General features: G+C 34.1%; 2 protein-coding genes and 1 pseudogene across 2 annotated transcripts; 2 read left to right on the forward strand and 1 right to left on the reverse strand.

Moving 5' to 3' along the window:
* Nucleotides 1–4,705: 4,705 nt before the first annotated feature.
* LOC146915305 (glycine--tRNA ligase, mitochondrial 1 pseudogene) lies at nt 4,706–6,861 on the forward strand (annotated as a pseudogene).
* Nucleotides 6,862–7,613: 752 nt separating this feature from the next.
* Nucleotides 7,614–8,499, reverse strand: LOC146915306 (uncharacterized). The gene is made up of 2 exons (XM_085721311.1): nt 7,861–8,499; nt 7,614–7,811 (listed from the first exon to the last, which is right to left on the reverse strand). Exons 1-2 carry the CDS (start codon nt 8,497–8,499, stop codon nt 7,614–7,616), a joined length of 837 nt encoding a protein of 278 aa, XP_085577437.1.
* Nucleotides 8,500–14,697: 6,198 nt separating this feature from the next.
* Nucleotides 14,698–17,050, forward strand: LOC146915307 (uncharacterized). The gene is made up of 9 exons (XM_085721312.1): nt 14,698–14,865; nt 14,936–15,203; nt 15,297–15,393; nt 15,476–15,609; nt 15,705–15,789; nt 15,867–16,154; nt 16,262–16,379; nt 16,431–16,652; nt 16,727–17,050. Exons 1-9 carry the CDS (start codon nt 14,698–14,700, stop codon nt 17,048–17,050), a joined length of 1,704 nt encoding a protein of 567 aa, XP_085577438.1.
* Nucleotides 17,051–18,392: the final 1,342 nt, after the last annotated feature.

Genomic DNA, 18,392 nt, shown 5'->3' on the forward strand with positions numbered 1-18,392 from the left:
ATAAAACAAGGGTGGTAAGCTATCTAAGGAACTCACCTTGCAAATTCTTAAAGCAATTCCAAGCCTCAAGCTCAAGCAAGCATCATCCTCCTTTCACAACCAACCCTAGTTTGCTTCCTTGTTTCCAAAGCTTTAAGTTAACCAAGAACACAACCCATACTCTAGCTTATGCTCAATCTTCCACTAATTGCTTCCAATTTGCCATACATACCATAAACAACCTCAAACCCTAGCTCTTGGTTCATCAATCCAATCTTCCAATCAACTTTCTCTTTAGCTCTTAACCATGAGATCACCAAGATAATTACTTAATTCCCAAGCTTCCAAGCATCATTCTCTACCAACATCAACAACCCTAACTTCATAATCTATTCTTGATGGAGAGAAGAAGAGAAAGACAACTCAATACAAGCTTCTAATGATTTGGTATCTTGAAAGATCACAAGGTGAAGCCTTGCCATGGATGGAAGAAGTTGGAAAAGATAGAGGAAGAGAAAGAGAGAAGAAGGCGTGGGAGAAGAGAGAAGAGAGAGCAATTTTTCCATCTCAAACCCTAGAGAGAGAAAGGGAAAAGATTATGAAGATATTTGGCCCCAAAATCAATTAAATACTCCCTTGACGCGCAATTACCAAATTACCCTTTGTCTTAAGCGTGTTAAATACGACTCTGAGACTTAGCTCGTATTTGACTGTCATCACTTAATAATATTCTCAATAAACTTACTTTCCTTTATATTAATCTTATGGCACGATCAACGGTAATATTCCGATACTGACATGCGGGATATTACATCTTCCTTTATTTTTTTCTTTCTTTTTTTTAGGAAAAGAAGTTTCAATTAGTTTTTTTCATTGAGGAAAAAAAGACTTCGATTTGTTTTTTTTAACTATAAATAAAGGAGAATTTTTTAATCGCGTAAACACATATTTTGAGCAGAAACTGAAACTCAAACCTTCTTTTGATCTAAACTTTTTCTTTCTTCAGGTTTGACAAACACCTATACTATTGTTCTTTTACTTATGCTTAGATTTTTATTTTTATATATAATATGAGAGGGAACTAACACCTACGAGTGAGTTTACTGATTGTTTTTTTTTCTTTTTTTTCTTTCAGGTCCTTGAACTATTGTTGCTGGCATCCATTACAAACACCTACGAGTTTCAGGTCCTTGAACTAACACCTGTACTACTGTTTCTGTTTCAAGTCCTTGAACTAACACCTATATTATTTTTTTTCCTTTTCGTTTCAACAGTAGCGTTTTAATATTATTAATCACCTTTACTATTATCACCTATACTATTTTTTCAGGTCCTTTTCGTTTTAATATTATTAATCAGTAGCGTTTTGATTTTAATAATAATATTTCAGGACCTGATATCAATCAATCAATAGTATATATATAAAGTAAGGTTTTTTATGTCACGTGTCACTTCCACATTCATTCTCAATATTTTTATTATTTTTTCTATTTTTAAAAACCAATATTTTATTTAACATAAATATCTCAACAAACATTTGATCTTATGCACTCAGTATTTTTTTTTTTTAATTTTTATTGAATTTCTAATATTTTATGTAGCAGAAATATGTCAACAAACTACACATCAGTCAATCAATCAATCAATAGTATATATATAAAGTAAGGTTTTTATGCCACGTGTCACTTCCACATTCATTCTCAATATTTTTATTATTTTTTCTATTTTTAAAAAATCAATATTTTATTGGGTTAATTAAGTAAATGGTCCCTGTAAATATTCAAAATTTTGTTTTTAGTCCCTATAAAATAAAATCACACTTTTTAGTCCTTATAAAATTTTCCATCAGCATTTTTAGTCCCTATAAAAAAATTTCATTAGCATTTTTAGTCCCTATAAAAAATTTCCATCAACATTTTTGGTCTCTAAAATGCTTAAGGAAAATGTCACAGGTACTAAAAAGTTTGATTTTATTTTATAGGGACTAAAAACAAAATTGTGAATATTTATAGGGACTAAAAACTTAATTAACCCTATTTTATTTAACATAAATATCTCAACAACATTTTGATCTTATCTACTCAATATTTTCTTTAAATTTTTATTGAATTTCTAATATTTTATGTAGCGGAAATATCTCAACAAACTACACATAATACTTTCAACAAAGTTTGCATATACGATCTTATTTTATGATTAAAAGACTCCAATTTGTTTATTTATTTTTTGGAAAAGAAACTTCAATTAGTTATTACTAATCTTTTAGCACTATATCATTCAATTAGTTTTTATGTTTGAGGGAAAAAAGGTTCGATTAATTTTTTTTGATAAAAAAAAAGGTTCGATTAGTTATTATGTTATCTTTTAGCAGCATATTCTAATGCAAATGTTAAATATATAAATAAATAAATTTTCGTTAATCACATATTTACATATTTTGTGCACAAGCAGAATCCTCAAACCTTCTTTTCATCTAACATTTTTCCTTCTTCAGGTTTGCCAAACACTACTTTTATTATTTCTCATACATATACTTTAATATATATATATATATATATATATATATATATATATATATATATATATATATATATATTTCAACCACTTTCTTCCTTTTCAATCGATTTTTCTCTCTCATACGCATGGGCCACCAAACAAACTCATGACCACATGTTTAAAGGGGCCCAAAACTCTTACCACTTGGACTAATTCATTATTTATTTTGTTACACTTTTTATTCTTGCATTGGACATCATCTCATCATTTATATTTATTTTTATGATATTATTATAATTGTAAATTTAAATAAATTAAATCTAATATACTGACACGTGCATTCGTGCATACATACTTATAAAACTTATTTAATATCTAACCCGGGCAACGCCGGGTCTCTAAACTAGTATATGTAAAAATTAAAGTATAAATTAAGAACAGTTGAATATAGTGAAAATTTATGTGTATTTGGTTTTAGAAATGAGCAAAACATCAAATCAAATTGTTAGTTCATAGTATCTTGTAGTGAAATATTTAGGTTTTCTAAGTTATTGAGTTCGAATTCATTCTTGAAATGCAATAACATTAAAACTCTAAGAGAGTTTTGCTGCTTATTTGGGTCCTACAAAAGTTCGAGGGATTAATCTTTGCAGTTGCACGCGAAGGATAGCTGACAATTTACATAAAAAAAATTAATATATGTATTTTTTTTTGAAACAAAAAACAAATACATATATTAATTTTTTTTATATGTATTTTGATGAGATAGTTATGCTAAATATAAAATAAATTTCAAAAATAGAAAAAGGTTATAATAAAATTAACATGAGAGTGACATGTGTACATGAAAAACAAATTAAATATACAATATTTTTAAATTTGAATTATGATTAAATAAAATTAGACACGCTACATTTACGCTATATGAGTAGTTTGTTTAGAAATTTACGATGTATTTTTTTGTTTAGATATTTACACTACATCAAATATTTTTTTTGAAGGAACAATACATGAAGTATTAGTAATAATCATTTTGACGATATGATCATAATAGTATATAAAGTTTGTTGAGATATTTATGCAAAATAAATATTATTTTTTTATTTATAAAGAATATTTGTTTCAAAAATAGAAAATATAATAAAAATATCGAGAATATACCCTACTTTAGATATATACTATATTTGTTATGAATATTATAAATGTCATATTATTAACTGATGCATACTATTGATACTTTTTTTTTTTGAAGGAACATACTATTGATACTTGTTTTCCAAGTCATTGGTCCTTGTTTTCCAAGTAATTATATTTCTCTGTAAATCCTTATTTATTAATTTTGTTACGTCTGCAGCAATTTAACCTAATTTTTCCCCGCTCATTTGTTTTATTAGGTTTGCAATTATTTAACCTAACAAATTCCATCTAAAAAATGGATCGCACCAATTTCATTCTATCCTCTTGCCTTTTTTTTTTTTAAGAAAATATTTTCTACACTTATCCTTATTTATTAATTATGTTACGTCTGCAGCAATTTAACCTAATTTTTCCTTATTTACTAATTTTGTTACGTCTGCAGCAATTTAACCTAATTTTTTCCCGCTCATTTGCTTTATTAGGTTTTCAATTATTTAACCTAACAAATTCCATCTAAAAAAATGCATCGCACCAATTTCATACCTATCCTCTTACCTTTTTTTTTTTTGAAGAAAATATTTTCTACACTTATTTGATGTTGCACGTTTGTTCTAGAAACTATGAGCATATCAGTGATCACGTTTGATGCCTTCTATTTTATACTCTTTTTTTCGGCTACCCTAATTTCCATGTAAACTTGGTTATATATACCTGAATTATTGATAGGATTACCGAATTTTCTTTTATAATATTTTCAGATTTTCATACATTTTATGAAGTGTTTTATTTTGTCTACTATTATCACATGTTATTTTTTTCACCGTTACCTTTCACCGTTATCTATTATATATTGCATTTTATTATTCGTATGTCAATCCCTTTACAATAAACCCGAGCAGAGCACGCGTCAAAAATCTAGTTTCTATAAATAGAGTTCACGTAACCTAATTGTGCATAAAACTTCTCTCTATTCCCGTTTCTAGTCTTTTTTGAATGATCGTTTCTTGCCTAGTTCTTTGATTCCATAACAATATTGATTTTTTTATTTTCTAACTATCCAGTTAGTTGTATTTTGAACTCACTCTTTCTTTTCATGGCTGCCACCGAAGAAATCCTAGCGGAGAAACCCTCTGCTGTCGAAATCCAAGCCAACACTGTCCGTTCACTCACTTCATCTTCCGCGTCCAAACCAGACATTGATGCTGCTGTTCAAGAGTTAAACGCTCTCAAATTTGAGAAATCTTCAATGGAGAAATCACTTCAATCGCTGCCTTCTGGTTCCAGTACCGGCTCACATTCACGTGAAGAATTTCGTCGAACTCTTAAGAAGACGCTTGAACATCATTTGTTTTATAATCCTTCTTATGAGATTTATGGCAGTGTTGCTGGTCTTTATGATTATGGTCCTTCTGGTTGTGAAGTTGAGGATAATATTATATCCTTTTGGCGTCAGCATTTTGTTTCGGAGGAAAACATGCTTCGGGTTAAGTGTCCATGTGTTACACCGGAGGTTGTTCTCAAGGCTTCCGGTCACGTTGAAAAATTCACCGATCTCATGGTGAAGGACGAGAAAACCGGCACTTGTCACCGTGCTGATCATTTACTCAAGGAGTATTGCAACACGAAGCTTGAAAAGGATCTCACATTGTCATCAGAAGAAGCTGTGAAGCTCAAACATGTGATTTCCACGCTCGACGATTTCTCATGTCAAGAACTTGGTGCTAAGATTAAAGAGTATGGTATCACAGCTCCGGAAACCAAGAATCCATTGTCTGATCCTTACCCTTTCAATTTGATGTTTCAATCTTCAATTGGTCCCTCTGGCTCAGCTCCTGCGTTTATGCATCCAGAAACGGCACAGGGAATATTTGTTAATTTCAACAAGTTGTATCATCGCAATGGGAACAAACTACCCTTTGCTGCTGCACATATTGGACAGGCTTTTCGAAACGAGATATCTCCCCATCAAGGCCTTCTCAGAGACCGCGAGTTCACCTTGGCGGAAATTGAACACTTTCTTGATCCTGAAGATAAGTCTCATCCTAAGTTTGCTGAAGTTGCTGACTTGGAGTTTTTCATGTTCCGGAGGGAAGAACAGATGTCTGGTCAGTCTGCAAATAGAATCCGTCTCGGTGATGCTGTTTCAAAGGGTATTGTCAGGCTCTTGGTTATTTCATTGGGAGAGTATATCTCTTCTTGACGTGTCTCGGTATAGACAAAGACCGTTTGAGATTCAGGCAGCATCTTGCCAATGAGATGGCCCATTATGCTGCTGACTGTTGGGATGCTGAGATTGAGTGTTCTTATGGTTGGATTGAGTGCGTAGGCATTGCCGATCGATCTGCATATGATTTACGTGCTCACTCGGAGAAAAGTGGTGTTGCATTGGTGGCTCGGGAAATTTTTTCGGAACCTAAGGAAGTGGAAAAATTAGTTATAAATCCCATAAAGAAAGAATTGGCCCTGGCATTCAAGGGCGATCAGAAGAAGGTGGTTGAAGCACTTGAGGCAATTAATGAGAAAGAAGCATTTGATATGAAGGCAACTCTCGAATCAAAAGGTGAGGTCGAGTTTGAAGTGTGTTCGCTTGCGAAAACTATAACTATTAAAAAGAATATGGTGACAATTAACAAGGAGATAAAGAAAGAGCATCAACGTGTTTTTACACCATCCGTGATTGAACCGTCCATTGGGATTCAACGGATAATGTATTGTCTATATGAGCATAGTTTCTATACGAGGTCGAGTGAAGATGGGAATCAACAGTTAAATGTACTTCGCTTTAATTCACTTGTGGCTCCAATTAAGTGCACAGTTTTCCCTCTTGTTAAGAACAAAAAGTATGAAGATGTTTCCAAATTGATTTCCAAGTCATTGACTGCTGCACGCATTTCGCATAAGATTGACACTGCAGGTACAACAATAGGAAAACGGTATGCAAGAACAGATGAAGAAGGTGTTCCTTATGCTATCACAGTGGATTCAACAACGTCGGTGACTATTCGGGAGAGGGATAGCAGGGATCAAGTGCGCGTTGATGTCAAAAAAGTAGTGTCTGTTATAAGGGATTTATCAGAAGGTCATATGACGTGGGAAGATGTGTGGTCTACTTTTCCTCACCACTCCTCGACAACAGCAGAAGATAAGGGAGCAAAGAAACTCTTGCCTCTGTATTTCGGTTCTCTAACTGTGGCTATTGTCTTTCTGCTCTTTCGGAGGTATCGCTTGGTCAGAAAACCTGAGTTATAAGGCATGAAAATATGCTTTAGGAATATGAATTATTGATGTGTGAACTCTAATAGGATTTAACTCTTTTCTAAGCTTTAGTTTTGATGGATCATTGCATATAAAGTACCTACTTTTATATGATTGGTTACACTCAGTTTTTGATAACTACTAATTGTAGTACAAATCAATCCATTGGAGTCAATATATGAATCCAAAGCAAAACATGAATTGACATCAAAAATGAATGCACAGTAGTACAGATGAATTCAAACATGAATTCATAGGTGTGTGAGATTATCATGAAATCCAAAGCAAAACTACCTAAGATAAAAGCACACTATGCAATTAGAGGATTTAAACCTCATATCACTCTTTGTTTCATCATGTACAACATATTTACATTGTGACATTACTTTTGGTCAACTGTTACTGTGTGAGTACCACTGCCTTGTCCATTTGTACTTCTACACGCAATAATTTACAATTCTTATTATATTTTTTGCATTTTTTTTTTTTTTTACTGTGATTATCAGAGATATACTTTATAAGGAACTTTAGATTTTCCTAGCTTATAAATATCTATTTATCTATGGTAAAAAAATTGATTTTACTACATTTCATAGATGTGAGAGAGAATGTGATATTGAAGAGAAAGTAGCTATTAGTAAAAGCTGTAATGGCATACCTCACTCACTTATGATAATAACAACAAAATAACCTAAAAAGAACCAATAGAATAAGAAAGGCTGAAATACTTTTTTTGTAAATCAAGATTATAGTTGCACTAAACAGGAGCGGCCTGAACCGATTACAAACTGATTACAATGTGAGAACCGAGTAGGAGGTACCCCAGTACTATCTCTATAAAGAAAAGCTCCTAAAAATGAAGGTGGAGCATCCCACCATTGGGAGGTATAACTTGGCAAGCCATGGCCATTCTTGGCTAAGGCATCACCACGTGATTTCTCTCCCTAGGAATATGGGTACAAACAAAAGTAAAGCCTTTAATTAAATGCTTACAATTGTTCCATCTAGTACTAACTTGCCACGGTACAGTCCCATTATGGTTGAAAGCTCTAACAAGATGGGAAGAATCACTCTATTATAGTGCAGATCCACTGCTTTTTCTATGGCATACATGGCTGCTGAAAGCTCGGTAATCAGTGCAGATGCTTGTCCAATGTTTTGAACAAAGCCCCCAAGGAATTCACTCTGCGTGTTACGGAACACCCCACCTATTGCTCCATATGATGGGGATCCATAGCAGGACCCATCAATATTAACTTTCGTCCAGCCTACCTCCGGGGGGCACCATCTCACGTTGTAACAAGAACTCAGCGTCTTATGCTTCAGAGGAATGGAGAAGAGATGAGACAGTTTGGCGTCGAACATAACAGATTTTTCAGTTTGAATAATATTGTAACTGCTGCCTACTTCCACAAATATACTCCGAATCAAATGCTCCATTGAGTGCTCCTTATTATTGAAGTATCGGTCATTGCGCTCGATCCAAATCTTCCAAACAGTCTGCAAAACTGCTGCTATCAGAACCTGCTGCACCAATTTGCTCCAATTACCAACACAGCCTGTAATTAAAGACAGCCAGTCCGCACAATCCAAATGTTGGTCAATCGCCGTATACAACCACTTCCAAATCATCAACGTTTCTGTGCATCTAACGAAAATGTGATCCGAGGTTTCTGCTTGGTGATGACAGAACATACAAATTGACACACAATCTTGCAGCCCCTTCTTCTAAGATTTTCATCCGTAGGTAACCTGTTGTGAGCTAATCTCCAGAAAATAAAAGACCGAGAAGGAGGAACAAAACTATTCCAAATAAGCCTGCACCACCTCACAGAGGGGCCCGAGACTCGCAAAGTGTTGTATGCAATTTTGCTGGTCAGCTCTCCATCCATAGATACACTCCAAACTAGCCTATCCTTAGTGATCAGATACCTAGGGATGTTCCAATTTCCGTGCAGAATGTAATCTGAGACCAACATAATAAAGAACTCAGAGTGCAGATGCGCATGAATATTTAGAATATCCACATTCCAGATTAGCTCAAGCCATCTGTCCGTCCAGATTAGCTCAAGCCATCTGTCCGTCCAGATTCTGATATCGTTCCCGTTTCCTATTAACCACAAAGAATGATCAGCAATCTGCCTGAGGTGTACTTTTATTCCAGCCGAAATAGAAGAAGTGACATGATAATGAATACGTTTTCCATGCTTTAAATACGGGGCTCGACAAAAATGAGCCCATTGTTTATCAGAGTTCATAAAGGACCAACCTATTGGGAAAAACCCAAGTCCCACATCGGATAGATAAGACTCTTGATAAGAGTTTATATAAAGGAGGCAATCCTCACCTTACAAGCCGGTTTTATAAGGATGATTTAGGCCCCGAATTTCAACATGGTATCAGAGCTTGTCGAATTCAAGGGCCACCTACTGATTCACGCACCAAGCCCAAAGAGTGTTGGGCGTGACAGGGGTGTATTTGGAAAAACCCCCAAGTCCCACATCAGATAGATAAGACTCTTGATAAGAGTTTATATAAAAAGGGCCACCTACTGATTCACGCACCAAGCCCAAAGAGTGTTGGGCGTGGCAGGGGTGTATTTGGAAAAACCCCCAAGTCGCACATCAGATAGATAAGACTCTTGATAGATAGATAAGACTCTTGATAAGAGTTTATATAAAAAGGGCCACCTACTGATTCACGCACCAAGCCCAAAGAGTGTTGGGCGTGGCAGGGGTGTATTTGGAAAAACCCCCAAGTCGCACATCAGATAGATAAGACTCTTGATAAGAGTTTATATAAAATAAGAGTTTATATAAAGGAGGCAATCCTCACCTTATAATCCGGTTTTGTAAGGATGAGTTAGGCCCCGAATTTCAGGGGTGTATTTGGAAAAACCCCCAAGTCCCACATCAGATAGATAAGACTCTTGATAAGAGTTTATATAAAAAGGGCCACCTACTGATTCACGCACCAAGCCCAAAGAGTGTTGGGCGTGGCAGGGGTGTATTTGGAAAAACCCCCAAGTCGCACATCAGATAGATAAGACTCTTGATAAGAGTTTATATAAAATAAGAGTTTATATAAAGGAGGCAATCCTCACCTTATAATCCGGTTTTGTAAGGATGAGTTAGGCCCCGAATTTCAACATGGTATCAGAGCTTGTCGAATTCAAGGGTCACCTACTGATTCACGCACCAAGCCCAAAGAGTGCTGGGCGTGACGGGGTGTATTGGGAAAAACCCAAGTCCCACATCGGATAGATAAGACTCTTGATAGCCCAAAGAGTGCTGGGCGTGACGGGGTGTATTGGGAAAAACCCAAGTCCCACATCGGATAGATAAGACTCTTGATAAGAGTTTATATAAAGGAGGCAATCCTCACCTTACAAGCCGGTTTTGTAAGGATGAGTTAGGCCCTGAATTTCAACATGGTATCAGAACTTGTCGAATTTCAAGGGTCACCTACTGATTCACGCACCAAGCCCAAAGAGTGCTGGGCGTGACGCGGGTGTATTGGGAAAAACCCAAGTCCCAGCCCAAAGAGTGCTGGGATAGATAAGACTCTTGATAAGAGTTTATATAAAGGAGGCAATCCTCACCTTACAAGCCGGTTTTGTAAGGATGAGTTAGGCCTTGGGAAAAACCCAAGTCCCAGCCCAAAGAGTGCTGGGATAGATAAGACTCTTGATAAGAGTTTATATAAAGGAGGCAATCCTCACCTTACAAGCCGGTTTTGTAAGGATGAGTTAGGCCCCGAATTTCAACACAACCCAGCTGCATTAGAGTATAAAGGAGGCAATCCTCACCTTACAAGCCGGTTATGTAAGGATGAGTTAGGCCCCGAATTTCAACACAACCCAGCTGCATTGGAGAAGAATAATTGACTAGACGGGGATCCTTTACGGACAGACCACCTTCATCATTGACTAGACGGGGATCCTTTACGGACAGACCACCTTCATCAAATGGTTTGCACAAATCCCTCCAGGCCACCGTACATATCTTTGACTGAGTAGTATCTCCGCTCCAAATAACGTTCTTCACAATCTTAGTTAATAAACTCACACACACAAAGTGGATGTATCCGAGTTAGAACCCCGGTCATGACGTCCGGCCTAACAATTTCGGCATTTTTGCTAGTTGAGTTGGGATTTATGGGACTTTATTTTTGTAGTTATATATAATGTTTTTATAAGAATAAAGGTAATGGGTTGAACTTGACCAAAAAATTGACTAGACGGGGATCCTTTACGGACAGACCACCTTCATCAAATGGTTTGCACAAATCCCTCCAGGCCACCGTACATATCTTTGACTGAGTATTATCTCCGCTCCAAATAACGTTCTTCATAATCTTAGTTAATAAACTCACACACACAAAGTGGATGTACCGGAGTTAGAACCCCGGTCATGACGTCCGGCCTAACAATTTCGGCATTTTTGCTAGTTGAGTTGAGATTTATGGGACTTTATTTTTGTAGTTATATATAATGTTTTTATAAGAATAAAGGTAATGGGTTGAACTTGACCAAAAAAAAAAATGGAAGAGAACGATAAAAATGTAACCGATACGTTTGAATAAATGGCCCTGTGTATTGTTTAGGCAATATGCATGAAATCAAGTTAATGAAGAGTTTTTGTCATAAAAGGAAGTTAATAGAGTAGAAGAAGTGACGATGAGAAGTTTTTAAGAGAGGATGGAAATGACATATAGAACTGTCATATAAGCAAAATCCCAGTCTAAGTAGAAAGCTTCAAGGAATGTGGGAAAATTGTATAGAGTTGCCACATAGGCATAATTCTTGATCAAGAAGAAGTCAAGTTTATTTTACATATAGAAAATTTTTTTTTTTTTTTTTTGAGGAAATATAGAAAAGTTTTATATATAGAAGATAGAAGATATAGATAGATGGATTGATATGGACTCAATAACCTATGCAATTTGGAGTTTATTAGAATTTGACGAGTTTATGGTTTGTAAATTGCGTCATTGTGTATGAACTTAGAAGTGCGCATTCTAGACGTATGTTAGGATTGAGGGTGTTGGAGGAGGGGCAAGTGTATTTTCTTAATATATATTTGAGATTTAAAAAAATTGTAAGAATGATATGATACACAATCGTATAATATTTCAATCACAATTTATTTTTTGGAAAAAAATAAATTAGAAAAATAGTTATATTTTACTATTTTCTACCTAACCAAACATGACCTCTAACAAATTTCATTTTTACTTACAAAATTGTATTTAAGTGGTTAATGGATATAATTGAAAAATAAATCATTTTGAAAAATTTAAACCTGATTTTTTCTTAAAACAATTGTTGGTTGAATTCCAAATTATCATAACCCTTAAAATCGCTTTAAGGCATGTGTTTCATTTGTGATTCTTTGATATGAAGCCACAAATTAAGCAAAAACTAAACAACTTTTAACTTGCACCTAGTACTTTTATAATACTACTAGCTTAAAATAGGATTAAAATCCTTCAATGATTGCAAACTTTTATCATTTGACAGATTTCCTCTTTCATTGTTGTGAGGGAACTTTCGTGTCTTGTGAGTGTGTTAATTAATTCAAACTTTAATTGCTCACACGGTTATTAAAATAGTAGGCTTCAATAATAACTTTTTTAAAAATATAAATTATTTCAGTTGACCAGTTGACCTAACTAAGTCTTACCTAACCCCTTTTCTACCTTATAAAAAATCAATACTCCTTCCTTCCGATCACATTTATAAGCAAAACACAATTTTTTAAATTTATTGAATAACTAATGTATTTGGTCTATGAATGTGACTAGATACATTAATTATTTTATGAACCTAAAAAGTTGTTTGTTGCTTACTAATGTATTTGGTCCATGTATGACATTTTTTATTTCTTTTATATGAAGAAATAAAGACAAACAAAATTTTGTAATAAATAATTAATGATCATGAGACCTACTTAGTGATAAGACTCACAACCTAATTTTTGTGTAGAATCCTCTCCATGTATGGCATTTTTTATTTCTTTTATATGAAGAAATAAAGACAAACAAAATTTTGTAATAAATAATTAATGATCATGGGACCTACTTAGTGATAAGACTCACAACTTAATTTTTGTGTATCTCTTTCTAAATGGTATTTTTCATTTATTTTTATAGATAAAGAGCGTCCATCCTTGCTCATGAGTATCACCACTCTATTTCTAGAAAACAATTCACTCTTGGCCCCTATTTTATCATTTTCATTTGTTATCTATAATTCTTAATTAGCTCCCACAAACTTCAAAGGTCAAAATTAGAATCATGAAATCCATTAATTCTTTTCACTTTTCTCATTTAGTTTACTCCGTTTTTATGCAATGAATAATATTGCTATTGTAACTATTTATATCAAATAATATTCTAACTGTAACTATTTATATAAAAAGAGTTAAAGTATTTTTCTCATAAAGACGGTAAAACATTTAAGAGAAAGTATTTTGGTCATTTTATAAAGTTAAACTACGTTCACTTTGTAAACGAGAATACTTGTTTGTGATAATATGGTAAAATGAGTTCATTTATCTTTTCCACTACTCAAAATCATTTTTTAGATTGAAGAGAATTGCAATCAAAACCAGATTAAACGCATCAGATAACAATTTATTTTCCCTCTCAAAAAAAAACAATTTATTTTCCCTTTTTATGGATCCTTATGAATGATCATGATCAAGGATCGAATAATAATCTCTTGAAATGCATAACCTTTGTAGTCGAACTCAGAGAGTGATCACAAGTACTTCATGAATCGGCAACACCTCTACTAAGTCCACAAGAAAAAAATGTGCGTGATCCCGTAGGTTCTCTTAACGTTGACAGTAATATTAAATCACACATTTAATTTCATAACCAGTGATAGTATTTCGTTACACATCACTGCTACACAAGTTATGAGAATTTAATGTGATTTGATGAAACATTTATGTGATAATGATTATGTGTATGATTACCCTTTTTTGCACATGTGTATATTGAACACGCAACAAAGACTGTGTCACCCTTATTAATTTGAATACTAGGTCCTATGATCTAGATCATTCAAGTCCATTAACATGAGTGACAATTTGATATTTCTCCTATCATGCAGAGGGACAAATTAGATTTATGGCAATCATGTACATTAACATGATTTTTGGAGTACCCATCTATCGATTTTACAGTCATCCTTTTACGGACAACTTTGGACGACACTAAAGTACTCGAACCCACATGTAAGATCCATAGTAGTTTCAGGTCAAAGGGTGGTATACATCATTATCACTATGAGAATAACTTATGACACTTACATAAAACCCAATGTAGTATTCTCAAGGCGGGTCAATCCAATATATATATATTACTCATAATATTTATATCTATGTGAAGACTTGATAACTCTTTGTCAATGATCCGTAACATATGAATATCAGTCTACCCATATAATCTATAATTCTTACAAGAGAAGGTTCTGATTCTAAATTATTCACGTTCATTTTCATTTACATGTGGCTTACTCTCCTTCTCGCGGACCTGTTTTAGTAAAATATTTTTTGAATGTAGTACGGAATTGGTTGATGGGCGCCAAAGTAAGGAGTTAAACTACTCCATCTGGTATTTTTTTTGTCATTGTGGCCGGACAAGATCCTTAATTTGGGGGATAGTGTGAGGGTACAATGATTATTTTTGGTTTGTCTCGTGTGTCAACCCATCTTACATGTACATGGAATGATGTGGTGTGTAATATTATATATAGGTGCATTGGATTTGTGGATACTCACTCATTTGAAATTGAAATCATCTAGGTGTTATTGTTCTGAAATGGAGAAGAAGGGTACTTCCAAGAATGCTTTTGACAGTTTGAGTGACATCAAGCCTGTAAGAGATACATGGCGTATTCACGCAAGGGTTCTTAGGTTGTGGAGAGTGCCTGCATTCCTCAACCCGAAGGATACTAATTCTATTGAGATGGTTTTGATCGATGAAAAGGTATTGTAGTTTTTTTAAGTTTTTTCTCAATATTAGTGGTTGAGGCTTAATTTATTGCTGAACTTTTTAGGGTGGGAAGATGCATGCAACAATAAGGAAGCCGATGCTGCATATGTTTGAGTCCAAGATAGAGGAAGGCCTTACATACCAGATGAGTAATTTCTTTGTTGCTCCAAGTTCTGGATCATACAGGACCACTCTTCATCCATACAAGTTGGTTTTCCAGATGAGGACCAAGGTTCATAATGGTAATGGTATGGCCATATCGCGGTATGGTCTATCTCTGACTAAGATCGAGGCCATATGCAGTTTTACTCGGGATTATGATTACTTGGTTGGTTAGTATTCTGTTATTATGCTTTGCATACCTTTTGAAAAAAATATGTTCAAGCTGACACATTTTTTTTTTGTTTGTATTCTCTATTTTGTAGATGTCATTGGACTGGTCACTGGAATGTCTGATGAGAGAGAGTATATTAGGGATGGCAAGATTACAAAGATGGTGGTTATTGAGCTTACAGATGAAAGGTATGTTTCTTTGAATGACATTCTGCTGCATTGTGTAAAGAAAACCTAACATGGTTTTGAACTTACGTTGATATTTGTGTAGTGGCAAGTGTGAGTATGCACTCTTTGGGGATTATGCTATAGATTTTAAGAAGTTAATGGGTAAGGGTAATGAAGGATTACCTGTTTGTGTCGTCCAATTTGCCAAAGTGAAGATATTTAGAGGTGATGCTCACGGTTTCTTGCTTTTTGACTTTGTATTCTAAGAAGATAATTGGTATGGGTAGCATTGTATTAGTGATTGTGATGTGCATTTTTTTTTCTGTTATCAGATAGGGCTTCCATGCAGAACGTGATTCATACAACCAGGATTTTGGTTAATCCTAAGATTGCTGAAGTGGAAGAGTTTAAAAACAGGTATATATTGTTTTGTTTTCGTGGAATGAATGGGCTTCAGCTATGTCCAAATGTTGAGGACTGAGGTTTAACTGCAGGATTTCTGTTCTTGGGATTGAAACTTCTGCTGGTATTCCTATGATTGGATCTGGTGCCAGACCTTCTGAAGAAGATGAATTTCTGAAAATTTATCCCAGAATGACAATAGGTCAGTTGCTTAATGGTGAGGCATATGGTTTTTGTGTTGTTGGTGGGACTGTTGTTAGAATTTGTGAAGGTGAAGATTGGTGGTACTCTGCATGCAAATGCCACAAGAGTGTTACAGGCAATGCCGGATCATTCTACTGTAATGATTGTGCTCAGATAATTTTTAATGTTGTTCCCAGGTATGTACTGTTTGAATATTTTTTTTGTTTGTTTATGTTTGTGTCATGTACTTGGTTATAGATATTTGATGATTGTTGTTTTATTGATGAATGCAATATTTCTTCAGGTTCAAGGTTAAGGTAGAGGTCACTGATGAGGAATGTTTAGGTGTATTTATCATTTTTGATAGTGACATGAGCCATGCCTTGGAGAAGAGTTGTGCCCAATTGGTTACAGTTGCTAAGGTTCTCACTATTCCATCACCATGTCTCCTTGGTTGTTGATTTTTGTCATAGTCCTCTCATATGAGTTATTTTATGGTGATTTTGGGGGAGAATGCTGGGTATTGCCCATCTGAGTTTGACAGTCTTATTGGTAAGAAAGTCCTTTTCGTTGTTGACCGAAGTTCTGTCACCACATCCCGCTCTGATGGATCTTACCGTGTGAAACGTTGCTGCTTTGATTCCAAGATCATTGAGTCTTTTGAGGGCATTGGACCAATGATGGCCCCTATTAAGGTACACACGGTGATTAAAGATATTCATTGTCTAAGTTTGTGTGACGTGTTTACAATATTTGTTTTGTCACGCAGTCTATTGTTTCTGCTGGTGGACATGCATCTGATGGTTCTTCTCATGCTGGAACTCCTGATGATGATGATGATGTGTTTGATAATTCTCCCCGTTCTGAAACTCCTGATGGTGATGATGTGTCCGATGATTGTGAGATTGTTGAGGAGACACATGCTGCTAAGTTTGCTGATGAATGTATTCTTTCTCCAGTTTCTGGTAGGAAGGAAAGTGTTGTTAAGAAAGCTGGAAAGGCTTTGAAGAGGAGCTTGGCTGTTGAGTTTGAGGAAGTTGCTGCAGCTGAGAAGAAGCATGTTTTGAAGGCTGTTAAGATTGAAAAGGAGTGATTTCGTTTGGCAATTTCAATGTGTTTGTATTGTACTTGGTTTATGAATAAGCATTGGACTGTAAGCTCGACTGGGGCATTTAGTGCATGGTATTGTTGTGTGTTTTCCAAGTGGATTAATATCCAGTTTGAAGTTAGAATAATTGGTGTTTAAAAGGCACCTTTGTTGTTTTATGTTTTGTTCTGATGGTGTATCTATAATGAAGCAAGTATGTGTTGTTAATTAAGTGGTTGTATGATAAATTTGAGTGGTCTTATGTGTCTCCTCCTTTACTCTAATTCGGAGAAGGATTAAATAAATGTTGTTGCAATTAAAGTACATTGTTATAGTTCATTCTTTAGTTTAGCAAAGAACTATTTGAGGCCTAGAGTGTAACCAGTATTTTTGAATTGGTTTTGTTGAGTGATGCTGGCGGATTGTTCTTCAAACAATTTGAAGCTGTGCTATTTTTCCTTCTTTGAAGAATATGTTTTTCTTCCTTGGAAGGATTAAATAAATATTTCTGAGTGTGTTGTTTATATAGAAATTCAAAAGAAGATTAATATTAAATTTAAACATTTAGTCAAAGGTGGGAAACTTGATTAAGAATTAAATTTAAACATGAGGATTTTGTTTCTCTTTACTTCAGTAACAGTTTAAGTAATTTCGTAACTATCAGATTGATTAATTAATATGTAGCATAAAATATTACATTTTACTAACTATAAAATATTATAGTCATCCCTTTCTCCTTTAGTTTAATGAGCTGTAATTTTTTTTGAAAAAAATATGTTTTCCATCCAATTACTTGGCAATTCTAAATTAAATTTTTTTTTATTATTAATGCTAATTTGAAGTGAATCTTGATTTTTTTTATTTGATATAACGTTACAGATTTAGTGTAATTTTTGTATATAATGGATTTACATTGCATAAAAATACAATGTAATTTGACAAAATGTTACAAATTTAGTTAGAAGTATTATTTCATGCCAATTAATATTTTGTAAAATTTAAAGCCAAAAAGTGATTTTACATTTCATAAAAATGATCCTTAATTTATTGATTTATGAACTATATCCTTAATTGATTTATCCTTAATTTTAAGAGTCTATCTTAGAAATTCTTCTATATGTTATCATCGAAAATTGGAGATACATTCTTTTTTTTTACTTTGTAATATGCAGCAATTTAGTGTAATTTTTATATATAATGGATTTACATTGCATAAAAATACAATGTAATTTGACAAAACGTTACAAATTTGGTTAGAAGTATTTTTTTCTTATCAATTGATAATTTGTAAAATTTAAAGCCAAATAGTGATTATACATTGCATAAAAATGATCCTTAATTTTATTGA

The sequence above is a fragment of the Medicago sativa genome, chromosome 6 (genome assembly GCF_051527215.1).
Source record: "Medicago sativa cultivar Bolivia chromosome 6, Bolivia_mono, whole genome shotgun sequence".
Taxonomy (NCBI): domain Eukaryota; kingdom Viridiplantae; phylum Streptophyta; class Magnoliopsida; order Fabales; family Fabaceae; genus Medicago; species Medicago sativa.

Coding starts and splice junctions, on each gene's coding strand:
- LOC146915306 (XM_085721311.1), bottom strand. CDS start 8,499: ATGATTTGGAAGTGGTTGTATACGGCGATTGACCAACATTTGGATTGT. Junction 7,812..7,860: donor TAGTACTAGATGGAACAATT/GTAAGCATTTAA, acceptor CCATATTCCTAG/GGAGAGAAATCACGTGGTGA.
- LOC146915307 (XM_085721312.1), top strand. CDS start 14,698: ATGGAGAAGAAGGGTACTTCCAAGAATGCTTTTGACAGTTTGAGTGAC. Junction 15,790..15,866: donor GTGGAAGAGTTTAAAAACAG/GTATATATTGTT, acceptor GTTTAACTGCAG/GATTTCTGTTCTTGGGATTG. Junction 16,380..16,430: donor AATTGGTTACAGTTGCTAAG/GTTCTCACTATT, acceptor TTTTTGTCATAG/TCCTCTCATATGAGTTATTT.